The following is a 22,077-nucleotide window of genomic DNA, read 5'->3' as shown; positions in this document are numbered from 1 at the left end:
GGTCTTCAGTTGTCGTGCATTTCTCTGTCGCCTTCCTTTGTGACGTTTATATAGCATATATGTATTATGTAGTAGTATTGTAATATATAGCTGCTGGGTGGCCAGCCAAGGTATACAATTACATCTTCTATTATATACACTTAAACTGTAAAAGAAAATATACATAGATGCTGTAATTGTCGTTTGTCGCTTTTCTGTGTGGGTTAAGTGTAGATAACAGATTTCTGCAGACTTTTATTCAAAACTACGAGCTGTATATCAATGCAAAACATCAAAAATAAAACATTTTTCTTTCATATTGGCTTTTTCTAAATCTTAGATACACAAAATGTTTTCTTATCGGCTTGTACTGAATTGCAATTGCTCAAAACAATTTGGGTAGAAGAACACTTTTACCGGCATAGCATGTATGTAAATAATTCGCACATTTTCACCAAGCAATCTATACTTAGGTGGTTGGTGTTACCACTAAGAGATCTCATGACGCTGTGGATATTTCTTCTACAAATTAATTTATCAAACAAATCCATATTGCGGTCTCTTAGAGATGTTTTCTCCGTATTTATGTATACTTAAACTAATTTGGTTTGGTTGAACAGGAAAAACAAGTCGTTTAGGCCGAGAGAGCGAGCGAAAAAGGGTTTAAAGAATCTGCAGAGTGTGAAAACATTAGCGGGGCGGACAGCGGCGCCGGCGGGCAAGCGAAAACAGCCGCAAACTGTCGCCGCGCAGTTCCAGCACTCGCTGTCCGCGCTCATGGACACATTGAACCAGGCCAATCCGTTCTTTATAAGGTAAGTCAATAGTTAACAGATAATTAAGTGCTTTAAGAAAAATATATTTGTTCTAGAAAATCGGGGTCAATAGAGGTGTGAGAGATGTCAAGTCTCTATCGGTAATATTTATATGGATGTTTCAATACGAAGTGACTTTTTAACATAGATATTTGTTTCTATGCGATTTGTCTATATAATTCTCCAACTTCCTACAGATGCATAAAATCGAACGGCGAGAAAGTCCCGCACGTTTTCGACGATGAAACCGTCCAGCGACAGTTACGATACACGGGCATGTTAGAAACGGTCCGGATCCGGCAAGCCGGGTACAACGTGCGACTGACATACGAGGAATTTATACAGTTGTATAGGATACTACTGCCGAAAGGACTGCTGAGCTCACAGACTGATGTCCGACATTTCCTAGCCACGCTCAATCTCGATAGGGATAACTATCAATTAGGTAAGGATTATTTCATCAATCATAAGAAACATAATTTTTTGCTGTGTTCATTTATGTTTTTATGTGTCGTGGGTTATTGAATTATTTATTTATCTTTTGAATTTGTAAGTATTTTTCCTAACTATCCCACCATTTTTGTTTTGCGACGTTAATATCATCATCAAATGACCTCTCCCGCTGTCGGTTGGCTGCGGTGAGGGAGTCAGACTCTTACTGAATAAAACCATAATGTTCCGTCGTAGGCCTTTTATGTACTAGGGCCACCGTAACTCTTTCGAACAATCCCGCAGTCACTATCCCGCCTCACATAGCGTTACTAACATCGTTTATAACCTACACAGGTGCAACAAAGATCTTCATGCGCGAAAGCGAGCAGACGAAGTTGGAGTACCGGCTGCACCAGCAGATCATGGCGTCCATCATCACCATCCAGCGCTGGTTCCGCGCCGTGCTCGAGCGCAGGCGCTTCCTCGCGCTGCGCCGGGCTTCCGTCGTTATACAGTATTTTTGCAGGTGAGAACTATAAGACCAGTGAAAAGTGTGTATAAAAGTGATGTGTGATAAGTTTCGTGTATTGTATACAGTTCCAAAATCTCTTGGGAAATTTAGGTACTTTAATATAAACAGTAAAGTTCCAAAATCTATATCGGTCGAATGAATAGTGATGCCATCACAGTCTAAATCGAATTTATCGACTTGTTTGAGTTTTGGAAGGGATGTCTTAGGAACTTTTGTTAGACTGATTTAGTTGGAATAGTGAATTGCCGGCGTGCAGTTTTTAAACCATCATCAAAGAAGAAATTTTCATGAATTTACATATCTTTTGCGAGGGTTGTTAAATTATCCTTTGCACTATGTCTGTTCAGACAATGGCTATCAGCTCGTCACGAGGCAGCCTTGCGCCTACAAGCGTGGTACCGCGGCGCTAGAGTTCGTTGCTGGGCGCGGAAACTACACCGAGGACTCATTGCCTTCCAAGCCGCCGCCAGAGGGCACTTGTTACGCAGAGCCATTTGTGCTAGAAGAGCCATCGGGGATAGTGAGGTAAGGACTGTTAGAATACACCCGCATGGACTAATATACCCTTGTTTTATTTCAACCGTTTCAACCGGGTGAGGAGAAACTTTATCGATAAAATTAGGGTTGTCAAAAAATATCGATATTTCACACTGTTGAATGAAAACCAATTAATAATCTGTTTTGCTATTCCAAATGTTTTATTGATTGATTGAAAATGCATGATTGTTCAATTCGAATCACAGAGCAATGTACAGCACTTTTTGATGTCACTAAAAATTAAGCATACGAATTCGCAACCCTCACCCGGACATCAGATTCTGTAAATTCATTGATTGAACTCAAGTTTGCACCTTATATCCAAATCGATGTTATTTAACTGTTAAGGGTATGTTTCACTACCGCAGATATCCACATAAATATCTACCTGTCTCACGTTTGCGTTACCTCAAAGTTTATACAAAAAGTTCATTATACTAGACAGCATCTTTCAGTGAATCGAATCAGTAGTTTCAGCCGTGTTGATCAATCTTTCTCTGTAATTGCCATTCAGTGTCTTACAGTTAATATAAATACATAAATTATGTAGTGAAACGTACCCTGAAACTAACCGATAAGTGTGACTAACGTGCAAGCGTGTCGGACACACGTACAACGTTGTGGTTGGTGTTTGTGTTGACAGCATGACGGCCGCGCGCCGCCCGACAGTGTCACGCTCAGGCTCGCCAACAAGGATCCGCTGTGAGTACACTACTTCGATCCATCATCTGCCTAGCCGTTTCCCTAGATTTTACAGACGACTACATTAGACAACTTTGTCTCTAAAGTATAAGGTTCAATGTTGATTGGGAAAAATTTACAGATTAACAGCCTTACTTATAAAAATCAACTAATCATCTTCTAATCATTGTTTTACCTAATTACTACTTAAAGCTTTAAGTAGTGATGAAATTATTTTAACCTATAAACGTTGCTTAAGCATGTCTTAAGTAATGAACAGATAATGACATAAAAACATACTAATTTCTCAACACTACCGGAATGTTGGTAGCTTAAAAAAATATTTGTCATGAAAACGTTGTGTAATGGCAACAATGGCATCCGTAAAATATAAAATTAAAAAATTGAGCTGTCAATAAACCGGAAATGAAAAATCAGCTGGTAAGAATCCAGCCATTTTGCTAATTAGTGGGTTAAACAAGGGTGTGAGGCTACTTAATTTGACAGCTCATTTAAGACATTGCTAAGAAAATGATTTAGTTCAGCCACGTTTATAAGTAAGATTTTTTCTTAAACACCCCTTAAGTATAACTTATTAGTTTATAAGTAAGACTGTAAACTTATAAATGTGTAGAACTGGCACATCTATAGATACAAAAAATAAATACAGGAATTAATTTTATCCAGTGCTCAAACTTTGTCAACTTATAGCTAAATAGGTTTTATAGATACGTATATTTTTATTTTGTCGTATTTTAGTACAAAAAAGAAAAGTTATTGATATCGAAAGATGTTTATTTTGTAACCGATTGTACGGTCACAGTCGTCATAGTAGCCACAAGTGCGGCAACGCGAAACCGGTTTACTGACGCGAGCGCTGCTCCAAGCGCGTAAGAATAGTTGGTATCCATATTTTGCTGATTTTAGGGCGGCCAAAAGAATGAAAAAAAAAAAATACTGATGATGCAGATGTTCTGTTAATGATTCTGGACCACCAGTTTTTTTTTTGTGCACTGCTTAAAATTCATTCCTGTGTATAATATTCGGTTTCTGTCCCCGATCCAGCCTTCGATTTAAAAAACTTTGTGTCATCTCAATCTCATGTTTTGATTCAGACACTTGCTTAGTGATTGAATCAGAAATGCAAATTTCGTAGATATGAGTACCAAAAATAGACAAAAAGCATATGAAATGTAAATATTCTGAATATTTTTATGTGTAAACTTGCGTCCGGTTATTGATTTGACAAATATTTTAGGTACATCTTACGAACGGATCAAGAAAACTCAAGGCAACTGAGAGCGACACAATCATTGCCGATACCGAGGTATGTAAACCATCTTATACGAGAACCTATATCAAACGTATAAATTACATGCTAGAAGACATTAAAATATTAATATTGTTGTAGGGTCGAGAAGAAACGGGATATCCTCATAGATACTATAGAAAACACAAATATTCAAAAAGTGAAAAAGAGGGTGACCAAGACAGATCCGCTAAAACAAACCAGCACAAGGTATTACACGAAGCTTCTCTTCTAAATATACAATAGTTTTTTGTCACATGTAATTTGATTTCCAAACTCAAATTATATACTTTCTTGTACACTAAAGAGAAATTATATACTTTTCTTTAACACAAAAAAGTGTATAAGTAGTTTACGCAACTTTTTCTCGTCTTTGAGTATTGCTCATATTCGATGCGGATTTAGTTAAGTTTAGCAGTTCAAAGTTCTAAACATCGATTTTTACCAGCACTGTATCACTGCTATAAACAACCACACTTCAATAAACAAAATCACTCAAAATATCATTAATTTTCAGCCTTATACCCAAAGAAACAAGCGAATGTTCCACGGAGGATGAACGCTGGAATGTGACGGCTAACAGGTACCCACAAGCCGCGGTCACTCTGCCCAACAAGATTACGCCCGAAGACTTGGCCGATGAACTGCTGTGGTTGCGGCTCGATCAGAACTATCTCATGACTGAAAAGGATGCTATTACTAAGGTATGTAAATGGTAGTAATTTAATGGTAAAAGAACTGATAACATAGTTGGATTATCGAAAATGATGTAGACAGAGTTAAATAGGAAGGGTTCTAGAGCCATGTTGGATAGCTGGAAAATATCAAAATTCATCACAGATTTATGAGATTTAGTATGACCTCTAAATAACCCCATATTAAAATCAGTCAAACATTTACTTTTTATCTGTTTTTTGTAGAAAAGAGAAAAACGGGAGAAAGAGTTGGCGGAACTTTTGGAGACAATAACAAGTAGCAGTGAAGAGTACCTTAGACAGATTGGTAACTGGAATCCTTCAGACAATACGGAAACCAGTAAAACTGCTGCAAGGTGAGTCTCTGATTTTAGTCTGTAATTAGAGGATTTATGAATTTAAAATATAAAAGGAAAGTGAAAATTGTTACAGCTTGATTCGAATTTCATAAAAATAAAACTATTTTTTTTTAATTAAAAGAGAAAAATAGTGAATGTGAAAAGAAAATCTCATAATTTACGATGTTACGGTAATGTTCTAATGTTGGTGCTTGGCGCCTGTAGCTCGCAGCTGACGACTGACGGCAGGTCTCGACAATCGCTCGCGGCCAACATGTTATTAGTCACAGTATAGGATGTATGACGCGGCTTGCGATGGATGCATGTTGGCACTGTTTGTTGCCGTCGGGGACGCGTAGATCACGTCGTTGCCGCCGGTCGCGCCTCGATCGCTTCGTCGCCGTCGGTCGCACGGCAGACCTGGGATCCGGATAAGGCTTTACTGAGTTTGGTTACAGTATGTTTTTGTTGCGCAGACGCGGTTCAGCGGCTGTGTATCAGCGCAGCGTGTCGAGCGCGACGCTGGAGGGCCGCGCGCTGCACTCGCTGCCGCCCGTGCGCCGCGACCCGCGCGCCGCGCAGCCGCCGCAGCCGCTCACCGCCACGCTCTCCGCCACGCTACCCGCCGCGCCCAGGACTGACACAGGTATATACAGCGCAGCGTGTCGGCGCTACTCGCTGCCGCCCGTGCGCCGCGACCCGCGCGCCGCGCAGCCGCCGCAGCCGCTCACCGCCACGCTCTCCGCCACGCTACCCGCCGCGCCCAGGACTGACACAGGTATATACAGCGCAGCGTGTCGGCGCTTCACTCGCTGCCGCCCGTGCGCCGCGACCCGCGCGCCGCCGCCGCCGCAGCCGCTCACCGCCACGCTCTCCGCCACGCTACCCGCCGCGCCCAGGACTGACACAGGTATATACAGCGCAGCGTGTCGGCGCTGCACTCGCTGCCGCCGTGCGCCGCGACCGCGCGCCGCGCAGCCGCCGCAGCCGCTCACCGCCACGCTCTCCGCCACGCTACCCGCCGCGCCCAGGACTGACACAGGTATATACAGCGCAGCGTGTCGGCGCTGCACTCTGCCGCCCGTGCGCCGCGACCCGCGCGCCGCAGCCGCCGCAGCCGCTCACCGCCACGCTCTCCGCCACGCTACCCGCCGCGCCCAGGACTGACAGGTATATACAGCGCAGCGTGTCGGCGCTGCACTCGCTGCCGCCCGTGCGCCGCGACCCGCGCGCGCAGCCGCCGCAGCCGCTCACCGCCACGCTCTCCGCCACGCTACCCGCCGCGCCAGGACTGACAGGTATATACAGCGCAGCGTGTCGGCGCTGCACTCGCTGCCGCCCGTGCGCCGCGACCCGCGCGCCGCGCAGCCGCCGCCGCTCACCGCCACGCTCTCCGCCACGCTACCCGCCGCGCCCAGGACTGACACAGGTATATACAGCGCAGCGTGTCGGCGCTGCACTCGCTGCCGCCCGTGCGCCGCGACCCGCGCCGCGCAGCCGCCGCAGCCGCTCACCGCCACGCTCTCCGCCACGCTACCCGCCGCGCCCAGGACTGACAGGTATATACAGCGCAGCGTGTCGGCGCTGCACTCGCTGCCGCCCGTGCGCCGCGACCCGCGCCGCGCAGCCGCCGCAGCCGCTCACCGCCACGCTCTCCGCCACGCTACCCGCCGCGCCCAGGACTGACCAGGTATATACAGCGCAGCGTGTCGGCGCTGCACTCGCTGCCGCCCGTGCGCCGCGACCCGCGCGCCGCGCAGCCGCCGCAGCCGCTCACCGCCACGCTCTCCGCCACGCTACCCGCCGCGCCCAGGACTGACACAGGTATATACAGCGCAGCGTGTCGGCGCTGCACTCGCTGCCGCCCGTGCGCCGCGACCCGCGCGCCGCGCAGCCGCCGCAGCCGCTCACCGCCACGCTCTCCGCCACGCTACCCGCCGCGCCCAGGACTGACACAGGTATATACAGCGCAGCGTGTCAAGCGCGACGCTGGAGGGCCAAGTGTACAGTTTTACATGTGTACAGATATCTACAAGCTGTTGTGAGGTACGCATCGCTTCATCACCCGCAATCTGCGCATCGCATAGAAGTTGAGACCGTTTGAATCGCGTGCTAGTCGCGTGTGTACCGCTATAAATGTATGTCGACGGCGCTCATATACAATGTGATATGTATGGGCCCTTAATAATGCAAACAATATTTATATCTTTTGTTCACGTAACAGGTCGAAATAATACTTAAACTAATTGTAGTATTTTTTCCACCCTCATTAAGCTGATTCTAAGTACATAGTAATTAAGTCCACTTTAATGTCTTATCATATTTTAAGCCTTTCATTAAGTATCATTTGTAAATAAACAAACAAACCCCTAAGGATGTTTCAATTGATTTTAGAACACATTTCACAGTTGTGTCTGTATCTCTTAACCGTCAAGATGTCGGTAACAGTGGTTGTGTTAGAAAGAAGAAAGTGGTGTGGTGTTATATTTATAAAGTGAGATTGTTGATGGTGTTCTTTGTTATGGGATACTTTGTGGAGCTAATAAACCTCTTCGTGTCTGAGTCTTGTAAGCTTATTTTTATGTACTTTAACTTGGGTTTCATTTTGACAAAGTGAAAATGACGGGCTTTCATTTCGCGACTCGATCTCGTACGCGGATCCTGTTCCTTATGTCAAGTACAACGGGTCGTCAAAATCAGAGATCTGGAACGTCACGTCTGGAACATGGAACGTCGGATCTATCTTCAATCTTGTAGCTTCTTTGGAACTTTAGAAAAGACTTGATGGTTATAGTTTTATTGTGAAAAAGATACCTAGGCTAGTGTTGTCACGAAGATGACACTGTTTGTCTGTTACAGTGACAAAATACCTAGAATTCGGATACCTAAAATACCTAGAAGTCCCGGGTTCGGTTCCCGGATCGGTCGACATTATTTTGTGCCATGAGCATGCTTGTTGGTCGTGGTCTGAGTGTTATAACATGTATTTATTAATATGTATGTACATATGTAGCACCCATGACATAAGTTAATTAATAACTTACCATGGGGCTATCCGACCGTGTATGGAAAAGGTGTCCCGACATTATTCTTGTTGTATAAGTTTTTACAATACTTTTCTTGTATCCAGCAGGCAGCGCGGAATCAGTGAGTAACGCAGAGGGCGTAGCCCGGCGCCGCCCGCGTACCGCCCGGCGGTCACCGCGGCGCTCGTCCCGCGGCCCGCCGCCAGACATCATCGTCGACGCCTCGCTCTCTCTGCACGACCATGACATTAAACGGTAACTATGAACTTTAATATTTTATTAATTAATAATCAGCATAATACTAAGTAAAGAGTTTATAGGAACATCATTTTGGTACATAATACCATTTGTAATGTAATATCGTATAAATTAATGTAATGTTTAAATGTTATAAGTGAATTTGAGCTAAGTGTAAAGCCGGAGAGTTGGTTGCGCCGCTCAGTGGCGGCGTAGCATCGGGTGGCACCCGGGGCGGACTACCTATTGAGCACCCCCGAAAAAAAAACGACAAAATATAATTACGGACTAAAATTGTAAATTAAAGTACTTCAATATCATGTAGAAATCATTAATGGTGCTTTTAGCTAGGTTTAACATAAAGAAACTGGAGACAGATCACTGCACAGTTATAAAAGTGCTAGCGAAGCGATCCCGTAATTTTTTTATTTTGGGACATAAAAAAAGCAGTGTCAAGTGAAAAAGCCGCGAGCGCAGCGATAAAATTTTAGTTTTGAAACAGTAAAGTACCAAAACGAGTAAAAAAAATACTCAGTGAAGTGAAAAAGTAGCGAGCGCGAAATTTTTAAGTTTTTTACACAAAAGTGTGAAAAAAACCACTGCAAAGAGATAATTTTTAGATTTTAGGACGCATTGATACCTGAAGAAATTATTTTTGAGTCTTGGGACACAAAATACTCTAAAAGTTTGAAAAAACCAGTGGAAAGTCAAAAGCTGCGAGCGAATTTTTGAGTTTTGGTACACAAAGTCCTCCACCTCCTAAATAGCTTGGACCTCGTCAGTTGGTTTTGCTACTTCGGTGCTTTAACTTTTTGTTAGATTGAGGACTCAAAGAGCGCAGATTAAATCGGAAATGATGAAAAAACCGCGAGCGAAGCGAGCGGTTTTTTTTTATAACTTTGAGGAATTCATTAAAGTAATCAGGTAAAACAAAATTAACAAGAAGAGAGGGTGACAGCCGGACTGGCACCCTCTCAGTGTCGCCTCGACGTCTTGCGCATGCACTATTGTAGTTTTGTTTAAAATTTGAATAGCGTGCAGTGACTGGTAGTGAACCAAGGCTTTGCAGATTAGAATGGCACCATCAGTGACTTGTGCCTTCTGCCAGTGCCATCCTGGTCGTGCAGATACCTATTTGCCGACCGAGATGGCACCCCAGACGTGGCACCCGGGGCGGACCGCCCCTCCGCCCCACCTTACGCCGCTACTGGCGCCGCTTTTGTTCAGCAAAATACATAACTGTTTGGAGCTTTTGGTAAATTTTGAAATTCTGAAAGTTCAGTTCTGTAGCTAAGTTTTAATAGATGATTTTTGAGTTTGAAAGTACCAACTATATAGACGATGTTTTTATAATCCCAAAAAGCGACACTGCATTCAATACTCGAGTACCTTCATGTACATTTATTTTTACTTCCATACACAGAGCGGCATCAGAACAAATCAGCGGTTTAGTAGCGGGCGCGGTGCCGAGCGCCACGGTGTCGGCGGCGGCACTGCGGCGCCGCAACTCCGACCCAGCACCCGGAGACGTGAGGCCGCTCGACCCGCGATCCACTGATTTTATAGGGCAAACAGGGAATGGACTCTTCCGGATTGCTGGCCACAGGTATAACATAAAGCTTCAGTGTGTGTACATTTCTCCTCAAACTTGAGTGTATATTTCTCCATATACTTGAGAGTATACTTCTGCCTAACCTCGAAGGTATACTTCTCCTAAAATTTAAAGGTAGACTTCTTCTAAAAGCCGATGTCGTTCCGAAACTAAATTCCGAGCACAAGTCCGCGCGTGTATTTATGAACACATTCGCGAATGTGTCCACGCCCCTTTATCATTACCCGCTAATACATAAAATTGTTTTTTGTCAACATTGGTGACTCCTGACTTTTGTCTCATCAGCTGATGAGAAGTTATGGTCTGGCATAGGAATTACACTAAGATTTGATAGTCCTTTGTTTTGAAACTGACGCCGGAATATGATTGAAATAATAATCCTTTATGAGCCTAATATTACATACATGGAAAATTGCATCAGGATGTATGTAAACCATTGTCGAACAACAAATCGTCTACAAGAAGGAACACTTCGATAAACCTACATTACAAAATCGTAATGTATTCTTGTTTTAACATAGTAAAATACTACTACTATGTTCATTTTGTTAACAACTTGTTGCTAGCGTAAATGTTGTTTGTTAGCTATAGGCATTTACATCATTTTACAAATTGTAAATAACCAATATATTCTTAATTTACGCGAATACTTCATACATTGACTAAAATAGTTGTAACTTTGATCCTAGGTTTCGCAAAGGCACGCGATTTGCGAAAGGAGACAAATGTGTGTACTGCCATCAAGCGATCGACGCATTCATTACTCAAGGACAACGATGTATCGACTGCAAACAGCTGTACCATACAAAATGTATACAAAACAAGGGCGTCATCACCATGCCGTGTTCCAGCCCCGTCACAGTCGCCAACAGAGGCCGCCACAAGAACAGAAAGAGAATCATTTCCAACTCAATTATAATTTATTAGATAACTCAAAGGTTCGGTCAGTTCCAACTTCAATCTGACGGGAACTTCGGAGTTTATGGATAGAACAGATAAGATTATATCAGACGCGACTGAACTACAAGCAATGCAGAATTTCATTACAGAGAAGATTTACGAAATGGAACCGAATGAGAAGAAGAAACAGTCAGAGGTAAATTTCAATTTCATAACTGGCATTTGCATATAAATACAACGAATTTTGCTATACACATTTCTGGCATTTTCAGGTTGACAGGGTATTCAAACACGCACTATTAGAATTCAAAGACAACTTAGTAGCGACATACAGTATCGTAGAGACTCGGGGGTCGGCGCTCAAGTACAAAGATCTCATAGGGAACTTCTTACACGTTATGGAAACCGTGTGTGCCAGGGAGGGGTCCACGTTATCTATTACGATGGGGTCAACGCCTTTAGGGGTTCATGGACGAATTTATGAGCCAACACGAAACGGATAAAGCGAGAACGAAAAGAAAAAGGATAAAAAGAAAGGTAACTTTATGCATTCCTTTTCGTATAAAATAAACAAAATTCTAATTGTTAACCAAAATTTTAATCTTTACCCTTAAATTTTTTAGGTGGACGACCCCATACAATATAAAGGTCATACATTCATTTTGTCTATGATCAACATACCGACGGAGTGCGAGATCTGTAAAACCTTCTTCATGTGGCCCATAGAGCGGTCACTCATATGCCAGACGTGTAAACTTGCCTCACATAAGAAATGTTATACTAAGGTAAAGAAACCCAAGATAATATAAAAAAGTATAAACTTTTATTTAATCTGTAAACATTTAATATCTAATATCTGTGCTTGGTTAAGTTATAATTTGTTTTTGTTATTATCTATGTCGTTCTCTCTTGACAATTCGTTACAAATGAATTATTATTATTAATCTGGTTATATCCAAAGAAATCTGCATTCTTTTTCGCCCAAATCTATCTATTTTACTGGCTTTTTGAGCTAATTTTGTTTTAAAATAATAATTGTTTTTGTGGTCCAGGTGTCGACGTTATGTCGTAAAGAAAACCAGACGCCATCGGCCGCGATAGTAGGTGCCGTGGACGCGGGCGGACGAGAACAAATGGGCGTTGTTACCAGAGGAAAGGTATGAACGAAATATATGATTATATAGTAGTTTTGAAAAAAAAAAACATCATTTATTTAGGCCCTTTTTCCAAAAATTAAAATTAATTTGAAACTTGAACATGAACATTATTTTTGTGGACTAACTTTTATGTTGAAGTTTGAACAGAGATCTTGGGTTGGCCCAAATCAAGAACTGTATCCGTTTGCATTGTATTCAAACTACTGCAGACTTTATATCATATGTTTTAAATCTCATCAATATGTATTGTTTTGTAGGTGTTTGGAATACCTTTAGCAGACCTACCGACTGGAGAAAGCAATATTCCCATAGTAGTGGACAGACTGATCACCACGATAGAAATGACTGGCCTTTACACTGAAGGCTTGTACAGAAAGAGTGGACTTAGTTCTAAGGTGAGCTTTCATTTATAGATATAGTCAAAGTTGTTAACTGTTTTTCCAAACGTTAAGTATGACATTTAGATATGTATTCTTTACGTTTCTGTTTGTTTTTGTGCAATCAGTCTGAAAATCTGAAGTCTTAATAATTCAATATTATTTTGCCTTAATATTTAATGTTACAAGCAATTTTGAGACTAGATAAGTAAAATTCAAAAGTGAATTGTCAGGTAGTCCATATCCAGAAGCCTAATGCCCCAGGCTTCACTAACCAATAGAAAGTCGGAAAAGTTATATTAGTCTATGGAGATTCATGACGGTTCTTCCCAGTCCTTGGAATCATACAACTAGCTTGAGGTTTCGAAAAAGCTTTTTATAGACCTATTTATTCGCCACGCTTTGGTGAAGTTAGAAAGCCCTAACTAAATGCAAGTATGTGTTACCCAGGTACGCGAGCTGCGCCGCTTGCTGGACGAGTCCCCGGAGGCGGGCGCGGACCGGCTGGACGCGTACGCCGTGCACGTGCGCGCCTCCGTGCTCAAGACCTTCTTCCGCGAGCTGCCCGAGCCGCTGCTCACCTTCGACCTCTACGACGACTTCATACGTGCCGCGCAGATCTCTGACCCACAGGTAACATTACAAAATAATGACTGTCTAAGTAGCTCCGGAGAGGTAGGGTACACGGCTAGTACGAAAATTTCACATTTGAATAAGGTATATGAGTTATTTATGTCTCGTTATTGGCTATATTTTTAACGTTTTTTATTAATGCATTATGAAACCCTCGTCTATGTGTACGTCTTGAATAATCCAGTTCCATACAGTACATTTATTAACTTTTTACTATATAATTTGTTTTCTAGGAACGAGTATCGACAATATTCACGATATTGAGAAAGTTGCCGAAACCAAACTTCGATCTCGTTGAGAGGTTAATATTCCACTTAGCGAGAGTGGCTCTTGGAGAAGAGCACAACAGGTAAACATCATACTTTTAACATTATTGTCACACCATCATGCAGTTATCTTCTGAAGTTAGGCATTACATACAAAGCACATTCATAAAAGTGTATTGTTTGTACATTTTAATTGCGCAGTCACATGCCTGTGCACATATATTTATTCACTTAGAAAGATTTTAAAGCGATTTGTTCATGAAATATTACGTAACCTATTTTGTAAAATATTTGGCTAGATAAAACGAACGAACATTGAACATTGATACAACAGAACAAAATCGCCATGAAATTTTGCTCGTGACTGCACATAACGACGGTATAAAAAAAAACAATAGTTAAAATATGAGATGTCCTCCTAGCCATTTATCGGCTACAGTGGCTATTCTCATATATGGAGGTCAGCCAACTGTGCAGGACATATTATAGTGCACAATAGCAAGCATTTGCACAGACACAGGTGCATTCACTATTCCTTCCACTCTCATAGTCCATTCTTACGTATAGTTAAACTGATTATATATTTAATGTATTTTTTTGTGTTTGTCCAGGATGGGTCCGAACGCGCTGGCGATAGTGTTCGCGCCGTGCATCCTGCGCACGCACAAGGTGCAGCCGGCGCAGGCCTCGCTGCACGACATCGCGCGCCAGACCGCCTGCCTCGAGGCCATCCTCGTCGACAAGATGCGCACCGTCAGTATACACATGGCTATGAACTATTATTGTCCTTGTTGCATACCAAAAGCAATAGTGATACGTGTTTGTAACTTTTCTAACTCATCGCAAACTTTTTTTATATATATTTGTTCCACCACTCCTTCTTCCCAGCAAAAGCACATAGGAAGTGGTAAATAGCGGGCGTTTAGTGGGTTGTCTTTTGTAAACTTAACGTTCAAAAAGTGCTGAATTTCAGCCTACGTGCAATTACTTTTTTTCTTTTACCTTTATAGGATTTGGCGGGAAAAAGCATTTCAATATTTGTTGAACGGCTAACTAGAACATTTAATGAAAGTAAAAAATTTGATAAACAAGAACTGCGATTTTGACATTTCACTTTCATTGTGACAAGACCTTATAAATTCATAAGTCTGCATAAAAGCGTTACTTAGTTGTTTGTTATCGCGTGTCCAGGTCCGCGGCATGCTGCAGGACATCGCGACGCTGGACACGGCGTGCCACACGGCCACGTCGCGCCTGTCCACGCTGCGCTCGCACTCGCTCGCGCCGCGCCGAGGAGCAGATCCTCGTCGGACACATCCACGAGATACAGAAGGAGAAGGCCATCCTCACCTCCAACCTGCCCACACTTATCAGGTATGACACCTTCGCGAAGCGCTCCAGGCACTAACCTATCTGTAAGTAGCTATACTAATACTATATCACAAAACTACACCTTTCCATTTCACTTGCTTAGTTTATATAATGACAGATGTCAGTAAACAGACATATCTTGACATGTTTTGTTTTATTTCTTCTAATAAATATGGATGTAATAAATCATTGTTCAGACATTCTTAAAATAAAATGTCGAAAATGAAAAATTGACCATCAAATCACTCTACACATTTCTGCAGATAGGTGGTAATTCCTTTATCTGGCAGTACTCACCCATATGGCTATCAAACCGGTGACTTGAAGTAGTTACTGAACACTCATTTGAAATCGTTCCATTGCAGAGCAACGTCAGACGACGACCTGCTGTCGACGACAGACCACGACGGCGAGCTGGGCAGCACGGACGACCTGAGCACCGGCGCCAGCTCCATCCGCTCGCAGCGCCTGCTGCACCGACAGCTCTCCTCCGACGACCCCATCATGGTGTAGCCGCCACGCCAGCCACCACGCCAGGACCACACATCATCATACGGATAATGACCGATTCGTAGTCACAAACAATCGGCACCCAACGAGCAAAAATGTCCACGTTTTGCCATTTACAAAACTGTTGTCAAACAATGCGCCAAAACATAAGTTTCGCATTCCCAAATCAACTCACATTCCTGACAACGTATAAATAAATTAGATACAATGTTCCTGTGCTTGTTCCTTCACATTTTTAAATTGTAAGGACGCAATCGAATGTTACATTACTGTTAAGTTTTATGAAACGGACCGTGAAGTATTTATTTTATATTTACGAGCTGTCCCCCTTTCTAAATGTTAGTGACGAAGTAACTACTTATAGCCATCGATGTGAAGTAAGCAGATTGTTCATGGTTTATCGTGTACTACATCTGTGCTGTGTAACTGAGCTCTGTTTAGACGAGTATACATGTGCTAGCAGTAGTGACTCACGGCTACTGTAGATATTGTCGTAGCCGCTGTACTCTGTACTTAGACGTAGTGATGAGCTTATTCTGTAAGTCATAAGTCGCCGCAACATCAATGACTGCCCAAACAAGTGATGTATGATGAAAATGATATTTTTTCGTACATGAAAATATTTACACCCGTCTTTGCACTAAAATATTTTATGATATATTTTCCCTGTGTAAATATGTAAATCTTGTCTAAAGGTGATTTTAAAATTTATAGCAATGTCGCTCTTCTGTCAATAGTTGGATAAATAAATGACATGTGACTGTATTTTTCAAAATTTTCAATTAGTAAGTAGTTTAAATCTTGTTGGCTCTCGATTGTTGAGTGTATTCATTCCATTTAATTTAATGCTTGTAATAGGCAGGCATGTCGCGGTTATCCACTTGTTGATACAGAAGAATCATTTATTGTTGTTGTTCTGTTCAGTGTCGGGATCAGAACTGACAGAAACACTGAATAGCAAGAAGTCGATAAAGGTACAGCAAGCGATTATCGACTAAAATATATTGTTGTTCTAAATTAATTGGTGACACGCCAATCCAAAGACATCATTAAAATGAGGTTTAGAATTACGTTTTGTGATCTACTACTGTGACTAGGTAATTATCATGTTCAATTCCAAACTATACAAGGTATCAATTAATTATTTTTAAACCAAAATTTTTAACTAATTTCTTTACGTCGCATTGGAGACGAGTTTAATTGAAATCTATTTTAACAATTTGTATATTGTATGTGAATCAAAAATGAATGTTTTGTGATCCATTCAGACCTTAAAAATATAAGTTATGTTTTGACATATTTCTATGTTAAATATTATTGCCTGAGTACTTATCGTTGTTACATGTCCGACATGTAATGCTTATTTTATGTAATATTTAAATATAACACAAACACTTCCTCTCGTATGGTACTTGGCTCTCAGCAGGATTGTTAAGTTTCTACAATAAGCTAATACGATTAAACCATTATCTAAAAATTATCATAAACACCATGTACCTTGCCTCTATCTTAATTTGCTTTCATATTCTAAAAGACTGTCTTAAAATAAGCTACTGAATTTATTGTTAAGTCACAAATATTTTACCCGCTTTTTATTAATTAGTTGTAACAATTTACTATACAAACAACGAATTACTCTGTGACAACTTGTATTGTTTGTAAGCCTCTTGTTTTAATTATCGTCTGTGGACATACTAAATAGCTCAATATTTATGATGGACTGTTTTAACATAAACTAACTATTTATGTATAAAGCTAATTAGCTTACAAAATATCAGTAAGTAACATTTTAAAGCCACAAAATTTGTTTGAATCTCACAGTTGATACTGAGGTGTACCTTTTGAGCAATTTACAGAGAACAGAAAGCTAAAGGAAAACTATTTTAAGACTTTTTGCATTTGTTGAGTATTTAAAATTAAACAACCATTTAAGCGTGCATGTCTCATCAAGGTGCCGAACAAATACTATATTTTTATGTAAAAAAAATCTTGATTCTCTTTTATTGGGGTTGTGTCGCAGTAATCTAGTGTACTTTCTGTGCCTTCGTCTAGTTTGCTTTCAGCAGTCTCTAACTAGGCTACACTCGTCTGAAAGTCTAGCTATTGTTGTTGATGGTTGACATGTATTAGCATTCTTGTATAGCGTTGTTAGCGTCAACATTTATATTAGCCACGTACATTCAACATTGTTTTGACGTAATTTAAATATAAATGTGATTAGGTCTCGATAGCATATTCGTATTAGTCTGTTTTCCGAGCTCCAATTTCAGCGAACATACTCATAATCATAATTTTAAAGTAAGTTATTTTACAAGAAAATATTAATGAATGTGCAATGTGGCTACAACTAGGGATTTATTGACACTTTAGAAGTGTATGTAGATATTCGCCCGTTCTGTGTAAGGTTTATGTAAATAATTTATTAGTTACTATGTCTTTAGTGAGGTACTATTTTATCTTAAGAACTGCTACAGTCTTTGCCACTGTTTATTTGTGAAAGTGCCTATCAGTCTATTCAGTTAACAATTTGGTGCATTATATAATTTGGATTGTTGCATTTTTATGGTAGTTTGTTGTTTCAAGTTGATCATCATTGGAAATTATTATCTAAATTGTGTGTGACATCACATTTTATTTTTCTGTTGCCAATTTCCACTGTAACAGTTAAGTTTACTAATTCCCATGTATATGGAACTGAAGTTAAGAATTTTAAGATATTAGTTGGATATTTCATTATGGAACACATAACTGGCATGTGTTTATTCAACCTGTAATTGTATTTGCTATAAGGACCAATAATAAGCTGTTTACACATGGTCGTTTTATATACTTGATGTCATTTGACTGTGAACTTTGTCCTACATGTTAATCAATAATGAATCTTGTATCATATAAACATGTATATTGTTCAACTATTTTTAGGGATCCTATAATGTGTCAATATAAATGAAATGTAACCAAAACATTATACTGTATACAAAATATGAAAATAAAAAAAAAGAATAATGAGATAAATGTGTTTTATTATGCTTTTATTTCGACATAAAGATACACCAATATGTAATACATTTGACACAAAACTTTATATTTATTTCTACATAAAAGTTATCAACATTTGATATGAATTTAATATTTAATTCTTCATTGAGTTGTAATAGGTAATGTGTTACATTTGACACAAATTGTATATTTATTTCTACGTAAAGTTATAATAATGTAATACATTTCACATAAATTTTATATTTAAATCTACATCCATCAATCCTCCGAGCCTTTTCCTGTCAAACCAGATTCAGCCGAGTAGTAGTTCTTCTAGGCCACCACAACTTCTTATACTTAAATCTACATGAAGTTATAATAATGTATTAAATTTGATATAGGTAGATTTAACATTTAATTCTGCATTCTGCATAAAGTTATAATAATGTATGATATTTGGTCTTAATGACTATAGGCAAGTGTATATCGACCATGGCCTAACAGTGGCTAGAGATGATTTTCGTATTAACAGATGTAGCATGATCCTATTATGATGTATGTTTTGAAGTTCTATCCCCGTGGGGTCTCCACAAACCGCAAAGAATGCATTTATATTTCTGAACTTTTCTGGCACCTAGAGTAACGCAGCCCAGGTACCAGGTATGCCTTATTTGGCTTCTGACTACTTATAACAAATGTTGAAAATGAAAACACAGCTGGGACTATTAGGCACAGCTTTAGGTGATTTTCGTCCATTCTCCATTTATTTTATATTAGCTTGCACACCAACATCATTTGGTTGCCAAGGTACCTTTCCAATAGGGCATGTAGACCAGTCATGTTCCTCAGAAGCTTCATTCCATATGAAATTTACGAATTTCGCTGGTGGTTCTCTGATTTTAGGCACCACAGTAACCACACGTCTCCCGTATTGTTCGCATATATCAATATATTCACCTTGCACATCGTCAGCTGTGTAAATTGTTGAAGATAGAGGGAAAGGGAACTTATCTGGAGATGCTATCAATCTTGCTATCAAGCAAATTCTCTTTGCCGTAAAAAAGTTAAGTTTTGGCACAAGTAAATCAAGTAGATTTGCCACGAAAAACGACAGCTGCGTATTATATTGAGATAGGATTGGTTGAATGAATTTTATATCTTGCAGCTCTTCAGGAACAGGTTTTAGAAGATCCAAAACAAGGACATTCTTTATGTGACTGCCCGGGTACCAATGTTCATACAGCTGCATCAAATCTTTCCTCTTTGGTATTTTGTCAAAAGACATTCTGGAAATATAAAAATATTTGAATTAATAATAATAAACAAATAACACAACATTTCACAACACTCTTATGATTAGACATTAGATTATATGCATTATCAAAATACCACTTATAATTTAAATTCATATTTTTACTGGGCTGAGGTCTACCATAATCTGTAAAAACGCCAACTTACAACCGTTCCCAATATCCTATGTATTCAGTGATTTACTCACTAGACATATAATCCTTACCCTCATACGAGTACCCTCAAGTAGGGTCGAATTCTTATCTCTAATGTATGTCTAGTAAGCAAAACAACAGTTAGATACAATATTGGGAATAGCCTTTAGTGTTACATACTTATTGTTATCGGCACGGAGATTGAGCCCTGACCTTCACCTGCGCAAGCGATTTATTAATGATCCCCACTCTTCCATCGAGAGCTCAATATCCAAGCCGGTAACTATAGGTGTGACAGAATCATGTACAAGTAAATATTAAAAACACTTAGAAGTAGTTAGAATGATCTGGATCTGTAATCTTTAGGTCATTGACTGCAACAAAATCATTTACATTAAATCAGCCTGTTGGCCAAGTATTTGTTGTCAGACAGGTAGCATTTCTCTATCTGCAGTTTTGCCTATTTTGGCAAAACACAACAATCCTGATATGTTAAAATGAAGACCTGAAATATGCAGACTTATTGCAAAAAAATAATAGAATACATCAAATATGTAATTGCATAATATAATCTGATGCCTTATCATGTTAAGTGAAAAAATATATTTACTAGGTATACATACTTTTTTGTCTTCTGTGCCACATTGTGTGATATTTTCAAGGCTCTTAAAATTTCAGAAAGCCACATTGAAGCGAGTCTTGCTTTAAAACGTGTTGTTTCCGGACTATATGTTAACTTTATAAGAGCCAATACAAAGTTCAACAACAAATCATTTGTGTGAAGGAATGTGAGCAGGAGTTCAAAACATTGAACGTAACCAGGGTACAATCTGTTTTTAAATTTAAAGTCGGTTGCACTGAAGAAATATAGAAGTTCCCTTGAGAGAAATAGTCCATCATCTCCAAGCAAAGCCTCATTAACAATTTCGCTTGTATCCTTGAACTTCAATAGCTTTTTACCATGAGTGTTTAGGATGTTTATAAGTGACGCAATAGACACCGTTTTCAGGTTAGAGATCAAGGTGTTCTCCTAGCAAATCTGTTGCATCATTAATAATTGATTCTCGCATAGTCAAGTTTGGTATTTCAGATAAATTTTTGATCTTCACTTTTGAATTTGTGCATATTCCCAATGAAATACAAAAATTTATCAGTGCTTGAATTTTATATGCATCAGGAATGTTGACATTATTTTGTCCACACACATAGTCCTGGATGTACTGCTTGTGATTCTCCCAATAATTAGTTTGCAGCCATTTCAGACTGATAGTACATGCTTCTCGTAACAATGATAAAGGTGGAAGTGTGTTACTGTGCGCGGTATCATGTCGTAAATCCACAATCCAGTCAGGTACCCCTAAGGTTTTAGCTGCTTGATATAAGCTTGTCCCTTTAGCTGTTTCGGTGTCCAGCATGTGGTTAACAAACCGCATGACGGCTGATGAATACGCAAGACGCATTAGTTGATCATTGGCCACATCGTGAGAATTCTTTGAATCCTGAACATGTACTTGCAGTAAACTCAGAGTTGACTCTATGCCGGACGGGAGAGACGGGCATCTGGCTTTCCACACGAGTAAAAGTTTTAGAGCCTCTTCTTTGCTGGAATCGGCATCTGATGTTACACCAATGTACACTCTCTGCCACTCGTCACTATTGAACCAAGGAACAATATGATAAAATTCACTCATTTTTAATTATGTTTTCATCCAAAGCAGAAAATAAAGCACCTTCCTGCGTCTTAACCTCAACGAAACGCGGTCAATACTAACTGTCAGATGAAAAATCAATATTTACAAACATGACATTGACATTGATTTTAACTCTTAGCGCTTGCGCTTTACTTTCAGGAGATAGCTCAGATTAATGAATACCTAGAATTTTGGAGTGGGGTGGTGCATGAATACCATTAATCTGAGCGAGACAGCATATTTGCGGCGCAGCGCATCTGCAGTGACCTTGAGCCCCCTGCACCCTCTTCCTCACGCCGCCGACACAGCGACGCGAGGACCTTTGCCATTAGGTCCTAGGGTGGGAATCCGTCCAGGGCAGAAGCCGCCCCTGAAATGGAGCGATAGCCGCAGACGAATCTGTGGGACATCGCCGTCTACGGTCCGCGCAGAATGGCTATAGTGCAGGCCTTCATGACCATCGGCCCCAAGGGCCCCATATATAGGGCTGCCATTTCGAATTTCGCCAAACCCGGACAAACATTTAAAAAACCCGGACATTTGGCGTAAATCCCA

General features: G+C 40.5%; 2 protein-coding genes across 2 annotated transcripts in view; one reads left to right on the top strand and one right to left on the bottom strand.

Moving 5' to 3' along the window:
- Positions 1-18,422, top strand: part of LOC110384311 (unconventional myosin-IXa) — a 29,394-nt gene extending 10,972 nt beyond the window's left edge. Inside the window, 27 exon segments of the mRNA XM_064038968.1 lie at positions 91-110; positions 600-794; positions 992-1,239; positions 1,581-1,752; positions 2,106-2,283; positions 2,939-2,997; positions 4,235-4,303; positions 4,388-4,495; positions 4,803-4,989; positions 5,206-5,336; positions 5,795-6,360; positions 7,136-7,276; positions 8,449-8,599; positions 10,005-10,187; positions 10,883-11,131; positions 11,133-11,289; positions 11,366-11,553; positions 11,555-11,630; positions 11,717-11,878; positions 12,146-12,250; positions 12,508-12,645; positions 13,078-13,260; positions 13,494-13,609; positions 14,138-14,279; positions 14,718-14,815; positions 14,817-14,900; positions 15,263-18,422. Coding sequence (XP_063895038.1) covers positions 91-110; positions 600-794; positions 992-1,239; positions 1,581-1,752; positions 2,106-2,283; positions 2,939-2,997; positions 4,235-4,303; positions 4,388-4,495; positions 4,803-4,989; positions 5,206-5,336; positions 5,795-6,360; positions 7,136-7,276; positions 8,449-8,599; positions 10,005-10,187; positions 10,883-11,131; positions 11,133-11,289; positions 11,366-11,553; positions 11,555-11,630; positions 11,717-11,878; positions 12,146-12,250; positions 12,508-12,645; positions 13,078-13,260; positions 13,494-13,609; positions 14,138-14,279; positions 14,718-14,815; positions 14,817-14,900; positions 15,263-15,410 — 4,254 coding nt within the window. The 3' untranslated portion in view covers positions 15,411-18,422.
- A 91-nt stretch (positions 18,423-18,513) lies between these two features.
- On the bottom strand, positions 18,514-21,834 carry LOC110384231 (uncharacterized). Its single transcript, XM_021345426.3, is given in 3 exon segments — positions 18,514-19,672; positions 20,455-20,844; positions 20,846-21,834. Coding segments are annotated over 3 exon segments (1,590 nt in total). The 5' UTR covers positions 21,523-21,834; the 3' UTR covers positions 18,514-19,149.
- Positions 21,835-22,077: the final 243 nt, after the last annotated feature.

The sequence above is a fragment of the Helicoverpa armigera genome, chromosome 17 (assembly GCF_030705265.1).
Source record: "Helicoverpa armigera isolate CAAS_96S chromosome 17, ASM3070526v1, whole genome shotgun sequence".
Lineage (NCBI taxonomy): Eukaryota > Metazoa > Arthropoda > Insecta > Lepidoptera > Noctuidae > Helicoverpa > Helicoverpa armigera.
The sequence above is the reverse complement of the archived record's forward strand: the minus strand, read 5'-3'. Positions and strand labels throughout refer to the sequence as shown.